The sequence below is a fragment of the Macrobrachium rosenbergii genome, chromosome 8 (genome assembly GCF_040412425.1).
Source record: "Macrobrachium rosenbergii isolate ZJJX-2024 chromosome 8, ASM4041242v1, whole genome shotgun sequence".
Lineage (NCBI taxonomy): Eukaryota > Metazoa > Arthropoda > Malacostraca > Decapoda > Palaemonidae > Macrobrachium > Macrobrachium rosenbergii.
Window position 1 is genome coordinate 43861774 of NC_089748.1, and position 15912 is coordinate 43877685.

Genomic DNA, 15912 nt, shown 5'->3' on the forward strand with positions numbered 1-15912 from the left:
GCCTTTCGACTGTAAAGGACGACAGTCGAAAGGCCTCACAGCACTCCATCGCTTCTCTTTCTTTCATGGGTTTTGTCTTTATTCATATATTCATCACGTTCCATATTTTCGTGATTCAGTTTTATATATATATATATATATATATATATATATATATATATATATATATATATATATATATATATATATATACAGTATATATATATATATATATATATATATATATATATATATATATATATATATATATATATATATATATATATATATATATATATATATATCACAATACAGTCCATACATTTGCAGAATCCATTATGAAAGCACTGGCATCATTAAAAAAAAAGGCCATATTTTGGAACAATTTCCAACTAATTCTAGTTCAATCGTTTCGTGGGTTTGTGAGTTATACAAAATCATCTTTAACCAACTGAGCGTCCTTTTGTCTCCTTGACACAAGCGAGCGTGAAGACAATCCCCCCAGCAGAGATAAATGCATAGAGCCAGTAGAGGCCAGCAGTGGTGAGGGCTTCTTGAAGTGGTGAAAACAACTGCAGTGTTGCAAAGTTGAAGAAGCTCCCTATCACCATGCAGATGCCAGAGAGCTGCAAAGAGTCAGGGCCACTTTCTTCAGAAGGGACATATCAGCCTGTTTTATCTTCTTAAGACTCTAGATCAGTCTAAATATATCTATTGTTAGAAGAAAATGAATAATGCCTCTGGCATATGTTAAGAAATTAACCACACTCTTTACTATGTTACGTCGACAGCTGTTATAGTGTATCAGCAGATGATCTATATTTCCAAGTTATCACTTTAAGAAACCAACCATTTTCTTTATATCTTTTTACACCAATCCTTTTCTATACATCTTTTTTGATGGACTAAATGCTGTTTAACAGCCTTTCATACTCAAAATTGCAGACTGATTTTCAAAGATATCTAAAGTCTACTTTTTACTGCTGCAAATAATGTAAAACAAAAATATCAAGTGAATCAACTTCTGGGTGTATAAAATGATTGCAATGAAGGCCAGCAGTGAAAAACAAGGGCATATGTAAGTATATATCAGCTTGAACCTTCACACGGTGATGGCAATGACAGTTTCCTTACATCCTTGGACAGAGTTGCATGCATCAGGATACAAAACAGAATTTTACAAAATGTCTCTGAACAATGCTCAAGAACATTAAGAGATGACATTTATAGTACTGTACAGCAAATACCTCAAAACAACACAGATGTATACATGCAAACACTTAGCTACAGTCTTTAAGAACTAAAGTTCATAATTGTGAAAAAGTCTGCTTGAAACTAGTGTAAATTACAAAGCATATTAATCAAATGAATACTGTAACTACATAACATATTTCACAGCAGCAAAAAGATTGAGAGAGTTAGGCAGCAGCAGAAGCAGCAGTAGCACTTCATCATCAGTCATGAAAATGTCAGGCATCCTTGTATATATACAATAATTAACCTGCAGCACTTATATAATTCAGTTTATAATGAACGATAAATAGACGACATTAAGTGAGAAAATGTTAAATTTTAAAATAAAGTGGTAAAAATGAAAACCAAGAATTTCATCCAGAAACTGTTTTGAGTGACTAGGACAGGCAACACAACAAGAGGAGTATTGTGAAGGATTGCTAAGTGTGGAGACTCCAAGGGTTGCATTTGAGGACAGAACACCAAAGGAAATAAAGTGTAATGAACTGATAAGTAAAGATGGCACCGAGGAGAATCAAGAACAAAAAGGAGATGCACCACAATAACATTCTAGTACAGTAATAACAAACAAGAGCCTGTATGAAGGAGGAATAGGGCTTTTGTAAGATTTAATGTATTCTATGGAAAGGAGATGATGGCAGAGAAAAAAAGGATATCTAATCATTTTAATGACTTAGGAAAAGGGGGACCGCAATGAGTGTGCAAATCTACAGACATGTAAAGCTAGCTTTTCATACCAAGAAAGAAGATATGGGAAAAGATAATATATGCAAGATTTAAAGAGGAAAACAGTTTATAAGAGTTGAAAGGTCTCATTTCATGCTCTGCTGATGGATAACACATGAAAGACTTGCATTTGGGTAAGTGATGGAAATTACTGTGAGAGACAGAGTGGCTTATATATCATCATTCTTATATTAGTGAAACACTATATGACTTCGAGTTAACTGACAGAAAGGGATTCCAGCAAGTAGACAGGAATTGTCAGATATACATAAAAAAGAGCAAGAATGCTGGTTACAAGTACATGTAGTACAGGCATGAAAAACAAATTTCTGTGAATTTCAGAATGCACTTGGGGATCTTATTAAGCTTGAGTACAAATTTGGCCTAATTATAACTTTCATCTGGTCTGGGTTGCATAATGGCATTATTGCCACAGCATTATAAAATTAACTTACAATAAACATCAACAGCAAAAGAAATAAGCAGACAAGATGCTGGAAAAAATTACACAAGCAAAGCAACAAGCAAAATGGTAAAAACTCCACAATACTGTATAGGAGTTTTACTGCTTTATGTTAAGTACTATTACTTCAGAATAATTTTTCTTAATGTGTATGTTAAGAAGACTAAAAACTCACACAGAAAGAATTAAATGGCATTACAGTTCATAAAATGTTAAGCATCTAAGACACAGGTAAACACTGAAGCATAAACAGTATATTACCAGCCCCTATTCACTTTGTTAACAGACTCTTTTCTTTTCATTGTTAATTTCAGATGCTGACTTAATCATCCTATAGATTTTATGTGTCATTTTGGTCTGTTCTCATACATATACTTTCATTTTTATTACAGTACCTAAGGCAGGCAACTCTAACTCTGTCACAAAAGTTTATATACAAAAATACAGGTTCACAGACTCATAAAAAGGAAGGACAAGTGCAGGGAAATGCAACATACTGTCTTGTTACTTAAACTTGCAATTCAAGTGAATGATAAGCAGTCAAAGGCTCAAGATGCACTTTGTAAACAGCAAAAGGCTACCAAATTGGGTTTTCAATGTATTTATAACAATAATACAAAATCAATAATAAAAGTAATGAAAAACCACTTAGAGGTCTACACTGTTTTCAGAGTACTTAAGCAAATTATTTTGCAGGTAGAATTCACCTCTTAAGGATCATAATATGTAAGTAAACAACCTACGTGCTATAATATGAGAATACTTTTTCATACAAATCAATGTGAATACCTTCACTATTTGCATCACTAATGAATGATACCCAAAATTGTCTATTAGTGCACACTTGCAGATCAAATGATTGAAATAACATACATAAACATGAGCCTGACTAAGAAAAGGTGGGAATCCACCCTTACCTGAGAACGAACAGCAGTGGGGAAATACTCTGAGTTGAGAAGTCCTGGGACTGGGCCTGCCCCAACGCTTGAAGTGAACATGTACACCATTAGGCAAACTAAGGGTACCCAGGTTGGCATTGCACCTATGCTGAAATACATGGACAGAATATTGTCAGTTACCTGCATATTGATTTAGATAAGAATTTTCATTCAATCAGTTATTTGTTAACCTGTGGATAATACAAGAAAGATGGTCATCTGCACAAAAAGTGCATTTTGATGCAAATATAAACTTTTTACTAATAAATAATAATTTAAAGCGTCACATTTAACCAACCTTTCAGTAACAGTCCCAGCTGTAGTAAAATCTGTCCCATTGAATGCCACAACATCCATAACCTCACTGTAATCCTTCAAGTGATGGTACACAGCCATTACTATAAGACACATTGTCATGACAGCAAGCGAAGCAATTAAGCACAATTTGCGACCAAAGCGATCCAAGTACAGACAGGCCAGCAGATTTCCAGCTGCTTGCACAAGGAAGACCAAGACGGAAGACAATTTTTCATCTAAGGTAGATCCTGCTTCCAAAAAGATGCGTGTCATGTTCACAATGAACACCATCAGGCCGCAGAAATTCTGCACAAAAAATAACACTATAATAATACCCAAAGATTTCAGAGTGTCAGTATCCTGCAGGACCTTAAACAGTGATTCTTCAATTTTGTTTTGGTTCTGATTTTTGAGATCTTGAAGTTCTTGCGATATATCAGCACTTGGACCGCGGAGTTTTTTCAGAACTACTCGAGCCTTGTCTTCTTTATCTATAATGGCCAGGTAGGAAGGACTTTCTGGTAACTTCAGTAACGCCATCACCTGCAGAACTATAATAAACTCCCCCATGAAGGCTATTTCAAACCAACGAAAGCCTAAACCCAATCCTGTGGCTAGGATAAATCCACAGCTCAAAACTAAGTTGGGGATAACTGCCATGGCACCACGAACCGAAGTGTCTGGCAATTCAATTATGTAGGTACTTGCTGATACGAAGGTGGCCCCAATGGAAATTCCGTGAAAAAATCTGCAAGGGGAGATTTGTCGTTGACTTATTATTCGCACCAATAAAACAGAAGACTTAATACTAATTGACAAAATTACCTAAAATTTTTTATAGTACAAAGGAACTTTGGCATTTAGAAATCTGATTAATACACAATGACAAAATGGGAAAAATAAAATGGACATGACAAATTATCTAATGAAAAACATCTGGCCATCTAGCTAGAATGTTTAAAATCTAAATTTATTACTTTGCACATTCAACCTACAAAAATTTATGGCAGAAACCTCAGAAATTAAGAACAAAGGTAACCTACACTATATGTATATGTGTATGCATGTGTATATAAATGTATATATATATATATATATATATATATATATATATACATATACATATATACATACACAAAAAGCAATAAAATATATAAAGATATAAAGTGCACCAAATAGTACAACCACAGACCACACTTAACAAAGTTAAGACTAAGAACAGAAAACCAATTTGGGAGGGCGCAAATAAATGTACTGTACATTACACTGAAGATGCAGAGATTTCTGCTTGCAATCACATTTAAGAGAACTGACCAACACGTGTGTTTGCATGCGTTGCGAAATCAAGTGAGAGCGGGCTGTGTGTGTGTCTGCACATATCAATAACACTATTTAATAAGGTCACTAACCTTCCAGCCAGTAACACTGGCGCATTTGAAGCAAAGGCTACCAGCCCCCATCCAAGTGAGTAGGGAAAAATTAAAAGCATCATGGATTTTCTTCTGCCTATTTTTGCAACCAGCCATCCCCATAACCAAGTCCCAGGGAGGTTCCCAAGAGAAACAAGGCTTCCTGTTAATAATAATAATAATAATAATAATAATAATAATAATAATAATAATAATAATAGCAAGACCTGAAAATAGAAATAAGGAGGATATGGGATATACAAGTGGAAATTGTACCCATAATCATGGGAACACTAGGCACAACCCCAAGATCCATGAAAAGGAACCTGGAAAAATTAGATGCTGAAGTAGCTCCAGGACTCATGCAGAAGAGTGTGCTATTAGGAATAGCGCATGTGGTGAGAAAAGTGATGGATCCTAAGGAGGCAGGATGCAACCCGCAACCCCGCACTATAAATACCACCCAGTCGAACAGGATGACTGAGATAAGAAAAAAAAATAATAATGATAATAGCCTTTATGATAAAGGGGCCAACATATTTCAGCAACTGCACTGGGTTCAAACGATTTATGAAGTAAATACCTTAATCTGGTCCAAAACAGAAACTGCAAGATAACTTGTTAAAAGAACTTCTATAGTACTTCTAATAAATGAAAATTGGTCTTTTGAGGTTCCATGATTTTACTAATCAACAGTTGACAGGATGAAAACAAGAGTCACTTGTAAATAATGGAAGCTGATTTGTTTTATGATTTATGGTGCTGTCTGGAGGCGTTCAAACCCCCCTCCTTTCCAAATGCTTAGCATATTTTACTATAGTATCTGTTATGATATTTACAGCGTTCGGTCATTTCCCATACCACAACCAGCAACCTAACACCTGGTAGAGGTCTTTGTTTGCAAATCTTGGAATATGCCTTAGTTTTTGCATCACAACCTAGTCTTTGATCACAGATCCCCTGCTTGAGGGAACTGTCAAGCTCACTCTCCTCAGGTATTTAAATTTTTTACCTCTGTTTATTTATCCATTCATTAACCTTCATATTTATCGATTCTGTTTGTCACTATGCAAGATGATATTAATTACACATAAGTTCATTATTTACCTGCTGCAATACAAAGCAGTTTTAATTATTATAATTTCAAAATTGAGCTATTTCCTCAAACTATTTATTAATAACAATAATAATACATTTACTGCAGTCTGTCTTCATATGACACTTCTACTGTATAGGTTCTGAAAAATTCTTACAGTCTTCCTTGTCTCACCACCTAATCCATACTTAAAATACTTTGACAAGTGCATCACTGCACTAACTCTTACCAAGCATGTCCAGCTGCCAATGATTCAGGGACATATAAGTTCCATAGATGTTTGTGTTGTTCTTCTGAAGCTCAGGGATTGCTGGGTTTGGCCATGCTGCTACAACAGCCAATCCCAAATGACCAAAGCTTGCCCCAAGAACCATCAGTACCTGCAAGAAGGTAACCTATCATATTATTTCACTCAAGGTAAGGATAATTATTGAATAACTTTAAATACTGCACATATGACTCAGTTAACAAGTTGTGGTCTTAAACAGGGATTCAACACCAAGATGGGTCAATATTTTTTTTTAAAAGAGTCAGATTTCACCTATAGTTTAAAGAGGACAATGCCAAGATTTTGCCATATAGAGAGAAAACATAGCAGATATTACAGGCCCGGAAAAGAATTCGTTATACAAAAAATGCACGGTTTTTGGTGTTAACTTTGCATTTTAATAAAGCAAACTATAGAAAAACTTGAACAACATAACTTTTGTATACCTGCATTAGAATCCTCCTCCTCCTCTGCCCCACTGATTCCTCTGGAAGTCGTGGCTCATGTTCAACTGGAATCATGTAGTATAAGTGAAAGAATGCAAGAAATAATGATTAGACAAGTGATTTAGCATACAAACTTTGATCATTACCTCTACTAAAAAGTAATCTTACTAAAGTCAAATCCCTCTAATGAAAAGTTATCCAGCTAAAACACAGAGTATTAGGATTTGGGTTTTGTGGTGGCAACAGTGGTATTCTTTTTGAATATCTACAGCCTTCGAGTACTGATGAGACTGAATGTCTACTGAATTTCATGTTCAAGTTTCAAGTGGCTGTACACTGCCATAAATGTTAAATGAATTAAAAGCTGATTGGTTGCAATTAGAATTTTGATTCCGAAACCAATACACAGTTCAAAATACATGATAACAGTGGTTCAGTCTGAGACTGCACTAAAACGAATGAGATGTGGCCTGAGACCTGGGAGCATAAGACCAAATATGATACTCAAGCACTAACATTATTCAGGTTAATCAGGTGGAAAGCTGTCCTCAGAATTCAATGGTTCTAAATATTACTGATTACCATGCTACAGCACTACATTTGGGGTCCAAATGTAGTAAAAGTAACTCTGACAATAAATATAAAAATCTATTTGCTCCAACCATGACAGAGTTAAAGTCCCAGGAAAATTAAATTTCTTTTTGTGCTATATTATCATTTGCTACATTATCATTAAGTTGCAAAATAAAATGTGAAACTGTAAACCACGTGGTAAATAGTATTAAGTTTTTAATTCAATTGGCTTTCTCAAGGAGAGAGAATCCGTCTCAGTAAAATTAGTTTTGGATCCAGGAATTGTTGATAACTGATCAAATTGATTTGTAGAACTTTTGGTAGAGATTTCAACTAGAGAGAGTGGCAAGTGCTGCTACAGAGCTTGAAGTTCAAGGCATTCAAGTTCTCAACCCTAAAGGTCAAAGAGCAGAAAAAAATACATTGGCTTCCCAAGTTAAGTATACCTTAGTTTAACCAGACCTAGGGCTGGCCCGAAGGATTAGATTTATTTTAAGTGGCTAAGAACCAATTTGTTACCTAGCAACAGAACCTACAGCTTATTGTGGATTCCGAACCACATTATAGCAAGAAATGAATTTCTATCACCAGAAATAAATTCCTCTAATTCTTCATTGGCCGGTTGAGATTCGAACGCGGGGCCAGCAGAGTGCTAGCTGAGAAAGGTACCCACCTGCCCAATGAGGAACATATTATTGGCTTCCCAGCATAATGGAAGTTGCATTACTGAGAACACTCCAAGACCAAACTAATATTCCACACTTTGTTCAGAGATATGCTGTAAACAGTATGCAAAGAGAATATACTATTTGCATGATCACCCCAATATGTTGCTTGGGTTTAATTCACACATTTTCATTATCAGAAACTATTTAACAATTGTAAAACTCAAGGTAATAAGCTATGAGCAACGAATAACAAAACGCATTTTAACTCCTAGTCAAGAAATGAAAAAAGTACGGAGCAGAGATAAAATCCTAACTGGAAAAATATAAAACATGTCAGTTACTTGACTTCAAATAATCCAGGAAAATCCCATTCATTGGTATTCAGCTTTTTCGAGGGAGACATGAGCACATACAATGCTAATGTGTTTATTTAAAAGTAAACATAACACACACCATCATTTGATACTAGACGTCCGATATATATCAGCATGATTCCGATACACCTGTGCCAATTAAATTAACTTTAGAGTTCATGAGAAACATCATATTCAGGCACAGCACAACTTTTGAACTAAAACCAAACAAACGTTTGTGCATAATCGGTTAACAATCCATACACACATAAAAAAAATCAATGCTGCCCTAAAATGGGAAACTACAGTATCTGCAAAATTTTCGAAACTGAGACATGCCACCTACTGGGCTCGAGAAACACTAATACACAAGTTACTGCATTTTCAGAATGATTCTTCAAAGCTTTCCACGAGTATTTAGAGGGAGGGGGGGGGGGGTCCCATTTGCAGTATATGCAAAATCGGTAGTATCACCCACTTTTCTCAGTTTTGTATTTTTGCAGATACTGCAGCGTTCCAGTTTAGCATTCTTATCCTTACCTGTCAATCTTTCTGACTGTTTTTCTTCCGTTTCCTCCATTTTCCAAAATTCAAATTTACAACAACGACGTGAGAAAATATCTGAGATCTGGAAACTACTGCCTATTCCAGTTGTGTGCAAAAACAAAAGCAACAGGAGTAACTAATTGACATCTGAAAGATAGCACTTCTTACTCCTCTGGAAGTCAGTTGACAGCAAATGATCAATTCGAGATATTGACTTTGAAAGCGTTACTGCAGTATCAGCAATGAACCAATGTTCAGTGAGGTTCATTCTGATGGCAAGGTGTGGTTTTCTTCACAGCACCACCTAGCGTTCTGAAAATAAACAAAAAAGGATGGTAATAAATATGTCAAACACTGTAATATGCATGCCCCCAAGATACATGGAAACAAAAAGAAGTTATATAGCAATGCTTGAGTATGAATAGGATGTTAGAAACAATAATAACTGTACATGAGCCTTTTCTCATACATATAAAATGATTTTGGAAAAACCTTTGGAACTAATTTTTCTGGAAACATGACAGAATTTAAGGATACATGGTGATACCATCATCATCATTATCACCTCCAACACCACAAACCTGGTAATTTCTGCCACCTGTGTCTTTCCTGTGCTCTATCTTTCACCAATCTCCACCCATCTCCCGCCTCATACTTCTCATCTAATTAGGTCTCAGTCTTTCAACTCTTCTAGTGTGCACAGGAGCCCAGATGATACTGTCTCTACTATCACTACTATCCTCACTTGGATTGTGCGAAGGACAAGTCCAAGTACTTTTACTCACTTCAACACTCCACCATCACTGAGGGGCTGCTAGCATGCATGGGACCGTGCTTGCATAAGCACAGCTAGATCTGTATCACCGAACCAACCAAACAACCAACAGGCTCTTAGGCTGATTTGTTGCTTACCAGCCCAAAACATGATTCACGACCTTAAATGCGACGCAACATCTGCCACTTTAGCTTCCACGAATACTGCCACCTGCAAGCTTCAAGTGTCACGAATGGACCATGAATGGTGGGCCGTGAATGGGACCTTGACAAGGCTGTTTCTCCAATTATATGCCCATTTCGTCTTTCTATAGGGGGTTTTCAATCTAAGTCTTTCCCATTTACAGTTAAGACGTGAAGAGACAGCCCTCCCCTCGCTCTCTCTCTCTTTCTTTCTTTCTTAGCATCAAATATAAAATTCCAAAAGTTATAAAATGTTTAAATAGCTTTAATTTCGCCCGTGACTCTCTAAACATGGGTAGTCACTAGATATTAGTCAACGTGTATACATAAAGATTCATAAGCATTCGGACAATCATACATGCTTTTTCAATCCGCTTACACCACACGAGATTCTTAAGTCATTTTACACAATCCATTTAGGCAAGAGTCAAGTTTATCGTCAACTAAAACAAAAAATCTTACAACCACTTGAGTAACGTTAAGCATATCATTATCTCCCACCTAGTGGGACGCAACCTTTGTGTCACACTAAAACAAATTCAATCAAGTTGTGGTAAGTTCATTTATAAGTGGACTCGTGTATAGAGTAATAATATATGGAAGCTGCTTAGGGAATGCCGAAATAATCGTTTTTCAATTTGTTAAAATATTACATCACTTTCAACGTGATTATATTACCTTTTAACCTTTCTGCTGGAAACACCAATTTAACCCTGAAACAAATAGACCTTCAAAGAACTAAAATATTAATTTTATAGCGGAATTTATTCTCAACATTCACCATCAGTTCGTCTGATCTACCTGATAAAGGCGTGGTATGCCAATCACTACATATTTTCTGCTTTTCTCTTGCAGCAAAGGCTATGGCTTAGTTACTAATATCATTTCCTTTTTTTTTATTGTAAAAAATTATCCGCTGCATCATTACATTCCGCTCCACGACTCGCAAAGTTTATTGTTACACTCTCCATCGTGAACTGAATATCTATAAAAAACATATATCACATTCAACAGCATGAGAGAGAGAGAGAGAGAGAGAGAGAGAGAGAGAGAGAGAGAGAGAGAGAGAGAGAGAGAGAGAGAGAATAACTCGGGGAATCTTTTGGGGGCAAATAAATCATTTTCAAGTAATCAAACTTCTCCATTTATCACGCCACGAAGAAACTCACTGTTACTTATAATCAAGAACTGCACAAGAGAACCAAGAAGAGTAAAAGAGGAAGCGTGACCAGACCTATTTACTCTTTGCTCCAAGCCTCAAGCAGCAACAGAGAACGACCATTCTTCAAGGTCTAGTACAACAGCTGGGGAAAGCCGCAAATCCTATGCCCAACAAACGCCTAGTTTTTCTAGCCAAGCAATTTGCAGTCTCAAGGGATTTCGGTATCTTTTCATTCTTAAAAGATCCATTTATACAATATTTCTTCTTGTTTTCAATCTGTAGATGTTAAAAGTAACACGTGCAATATTTTTCAATACCAGTCTACTTTTAGCGTGATAAGTAGGAATGTTACTGTAACTGACAATTCAGAGAGAATAAGTTTCGGTCCTGGCAGTTGTTTGACTTAGCTTTCTTGCTACATTTGTTTGTATTTTGGTCGAAAAATGTAAGTCTCACATAAACTTATCATAGTGGGTTTATCTTCATTCCATTAAAAGCAATATTGTGTGTATTTTGACCCGAATGGGATTTTTTTGGCAGTTAGGCCTATTTCATACCATTAGGAGTGCTGAACAGAAAATAAGGTATGTAAACAATATCGTAATATGATTCAGAACAGAAAATCTATTTAAATAAAGAATGTTACATATTTATGTCATTGGTACTTTCATTAATAAGTAACATTCTTTATTTAAATAGATTTTCTGTACTGAATCATATTATGATATTGTTTACATACCTTATTTTCTGTTCAGCACTCCTAATGGCATGAAATAGGCCTAACTGTCAAAAAAAATCCCATTCGGGTCAAAATACACACAATATTGCTTTTAATGGAATAAATGTAAATCCACTATGTTTATGTGAGACTTACATTTTTCGACCAAAATACAAACAAATGTAGCAAGAAACACACTGTAGGAAAACGGCTGCCTCTGATTTTGTATTAAAAATAAAGTGTAATTGTCACGTAACAAAAGTATATATATATATATATATATATATATATATATATATATATATATATATATAATATACATGTATACATATATAATACACACATATATTATATATACATATATATCAAGCACACAAAGAGCATTTGTTAAACTCAAATTTACTGAATGCATCAACAGTTACTGCCTTCTTACCTATTCCCTTTATACAGAAGAGGATGACTCTGTTTTTGTATTAAAATAAAAGAGCGGTTATCAGATAACAAAAGGATAAACGAGTTAAAAGAGATACTCCCTTTCTCAACCTTTCTCTCTCATATGCATAAATACACACACACACACACACACACACACACATATATATATATATATATATATATATATATATATATATATATATATATATATATTAGACAAGAATTAAGAGCATTTAATATCAAATTCAACTAATGCATTAACAGATACTGTTGTTTCCCCGACTATTCTTTTTTAAATAGCAATTACAAAAAAATCTTACACAACACCTTATCTCGATAAGCAGCAACAGTTGAAAAAGCAACGCAGAACTGAATGCCTAAGAGTAATATCATTTTCGCAGCAAGCAAGCAAGCCTGCATAGCACCAAGGTTAACTGTACAACTTCTGGCAACCGTCCAAAATTGTGCATGCTTAATCACGTGAGATATTAGTGTCCATCCCCAAAAGCAAAGCGTGTGAACCATGTGGATGAACACTGCGTTTACGGATACAAAATAAATTTAGAATAGAATACAGAATTTAAGCCTACGGCCAAGCGCTGAAGCGGAAATTAACGGTAAAAAGGTCTGAGAGGTGTAACGGGAGGAAAGCTTCGCAGTTGCACTGTGAAACAATTGCTAGGCGAGGGTGGAAAGTAAGTCGGAAGAAGGAGAATATGAACGGAGGAGGTATAGTAAAAGGAATGAAAGGGGTTGCAGCTAGGGGCCGAAAGGACGCTGCAAAGAATCCTAAGTATACCTACAGTGCACCGCGCGAGGTGCACTGACGGCACTGTAGCCCTGCGGAGGTTAATGGATAAAACGGCGCCCGCTAAGCTATAAAACAAAACAAAAACGCATTTGGAAAAGTGGACTGCGCGTCCCGATAACGCAGTATGTGCCTGCATGACAAAACTTAATTGCTGGGTGAAGCAGCGCACTGCATGCAAAGAAATATGTTTGCGTGTGCATATGAAGTAAACTGGCTTACCTTTCGTCTTTAGTGCCGTTCGACAAGTGCCTCCCATCACGAATTCGGCAAAGTGCTCGTAAGAAGTCGCTCTACATCACCTGAAATGGCGTTGGATTTTGGGATTACTATTTTCTCGCAACGACTTTTTTCTTGTACTGCCAGTGAAAATCAGTTAAGAAACCCGAATGATATTCAAGGAAATATAAATATAAAATTAAGAAACATAAATTATATACAAGTAAATATAAATTATATATATATAATATATACATACATATATATATATATACATATATATATGTATATATATATATATATATATATATATATATATATATATATATATATATATATATATATATGTGTGTGTGTGTATATATATATATATATATATATATATATATATATATATATATATATATATATATATATATATATATATATATATATATATATATATATATATATATATATAAACTAAGTAAAATTACATAGAATACGTGATTCCTTTACCAGAATCATGCACGCGCAGCGTAGCGTCTCCTCTACCCGAACAAGATCTTGACTGAAGCAAATGCGGATAAATACTTGCCAAACATGGCACCCGACGACCCACACAGTTGCCACTTCACCTTTAAGCCGAATATTTTTATTTTTTATCTTTTTGTTAGGAATGAAGACTATGCGATTGACAATTCCTACCAAACGTTCATAAAAGAAGTAAACTATGATATTATGACACATATATAACTGAATGATCGAGTGCAACACAATCAATACACTGGCTTCCTGCGTTGGGAGGGGATCGGTGGTCTCCGGACCCATGTCCTTCGCCCCGCCCCTAAAGTTGGCGGTCAACGTGAAAACCTCATGTTAGAGAATTTAAGACCTTCGTTATGAGCTCCGCTTTGCTTATCTCTTGAGTGTTAATTGCTTTAAACTGCCCCGAATAATCAGATGGGATTATACGACAGACAGAATATTTCTTATTTGACACATCAAAAGCTATTTTCTTTTCGTTCTGCAATTTGTATATGTACAGATACCTCACATAGAAGTGGGAAAAGATGCAGAGAAAGAAATATATATATATATATATATATATATATATTATATATATATATATATATATATATATATATATATATATATATATATATATATATATATATATATATATATATATATATATATAATTGTCCCTTAAGAAAAATGAACCTATCGGCAACTCTCTTATTACCATATTCATGGTTTACAATTCTCTTAATTAATGATAGGAATTAAACCGGTTTTGCGTCTCGTACAAAAACTCCAGCGGTCCCAGGTTTGCTTTCTCTAGACGAAAATATCAAGACACAGTCTCCTTCACAGTAACTTGTTCACATCTTGAAGTAAGAAACAATACAAGCTTTTTACAGTTAATATCATGCTCATATCTTCAAGCAAGAAACAATACAAGCTTTTTACAGTTAATATCATGTTCATATCTCTAAGTAAGAAACAATACAAGCTTTTTACAGTTAATATCATGTTCACATCTCTAAGTAAGAAACAATACAAGCTTTTTACCCTCTGAAGTAAGTACAGAAAAAACATTCAGTGTTCCCCGTCACGGAAATAATAATTACTGACGAAATACAACAGGACTATACAGGAAAGCATTCTTTAGAATTTATATAAAATACAATAAGGCTTACAGCTGGAAACACAAATTCCTCAAAACAAGATGACGTTCCTAATCTATCTGTATGCTGATATGATTTCTACTCCGTAAACACAAAACAATGAGCCACTATCAAGTAGGAATTGGAATATAAAATTTTGGCCATAGGCCTAACGCTGGAACCTATGAGGTCACTCAGCTTTGAATGGGAAAGTGAGTGTAACAAGGGTTTAAAGGTGTACCTGTATGAAAACCTCAAAGCAGTTGCACTATGAAACAGTTGTTAGGAGAGGGTGGGTAGTAAGATGGAAGAAAGAGGATATGAACGGAGGTACAGTAAAAGGAATGAAAGGGGTTGCAGCTAGAGGCCGAAGGGGCGCTGCAAAGAACGCTTAAGTAATGCCTACAGTGCACCGCCTGAGGTGCACCTATGGCACTAACCCCCCCTACGGAAACCGCTGTAAAGTAAATTTTTGAAGGATGGAATGGAATATAGAATTTAGGCCGATGGCCTAGCGCTGGGACCTATGAGATCATTCAGCGCTGAAAGGGAAATTGACAGTACGGACAACACATGAACGAGATTTTAACAAATAGTGCTTCGCAAGCACTAAGTCTACTTCCTATGGTTTTTCTATTTAATTCTGCATCCCGTTTATCATCCTTATCATTCGCGCCGTGATATATAATTTCTGTTCACTTGCTGAGATCAAGATCTTGTTTTTGTGAAAAGTTAAGTTTACCTTAGTTTTACCAGACCACTGAGCTGATTAACAGCCCTCCTAGAGATGGCTGGCCCGAAGGATTAGACTTATTCTACGTGGCTAAGAACCAATTGGTTACTTAGCAACGGGACCTACAGCTTATTGTGGAATCCGAACCACATTATAGCGAGAAATGAATTTCTATCACCAGAAATAAATTCCCCTAACTCTTCATCAGCCGGCCG

The 15912-nt window shown here is 35.5% G+C and overlaps 1 protein-coding gene across 1 annotated transcript; it reads right to left on the reverse strand.

The window, feature by feature from the left end:
• Positions 1-272: 272 nt before the first annotated feature.
• LOC136840761 (facilitated trehalose transporter Tret1-like) lies at positions 273-13880 on the reverse strand. Its single transcript, XM_067107629.1, has 9 exons — positions 13814-13880; positions 13319-13398; positions 9011-9328; positions 6877-6941; positions 6392-6542; positions 5067-5229; positions 3659-4405; positions 3340-3469; positions 273-605 (listed from the first exon to the last, which is right to left on the reverse strand). Exons 3-9 carry the CDS (start codon positions 9048-9050, stop codon positions 423-425), a joined length of 1479 nt encoding a protein of 492 aa, XP_066963730.1. The 5' UTR covers positions 9051-9328; positions 13319-13398; positions 13814-13880; the 3' UTR covers positions 273-422.
• Between the last annotated feature and the right edge of the window lie 2032 nt (positions 13881-15912).

What these genes read in the sequence shown, in the direction of transcription:
- LOC136840761 (XM_067107629.1), bottom strand. Translation starts at nt 9,050, where the DNA reads ATGGAGGAAACGGAAGAAAAACAGTCAGAAAGATTGACAG. An exon ending in GGAGGAGGATTCTAATGCAG is followed by an intron (nt 6,543 to 6,876) that starts GTATACAAAAGT and finishes ACCTTCTTGCAG; the next exon opens with GTACTGATGGTTCTTGGGGC. An exon ending in TTGGCAGCTGGACATGCTTG is followed by an intron (nt 5,230 to 6,391) that starts GTAAGAGTTAGT and finishes TATTATTAACAG; the next exon opens with GAAGCCTTGTTTCTCTTGGG.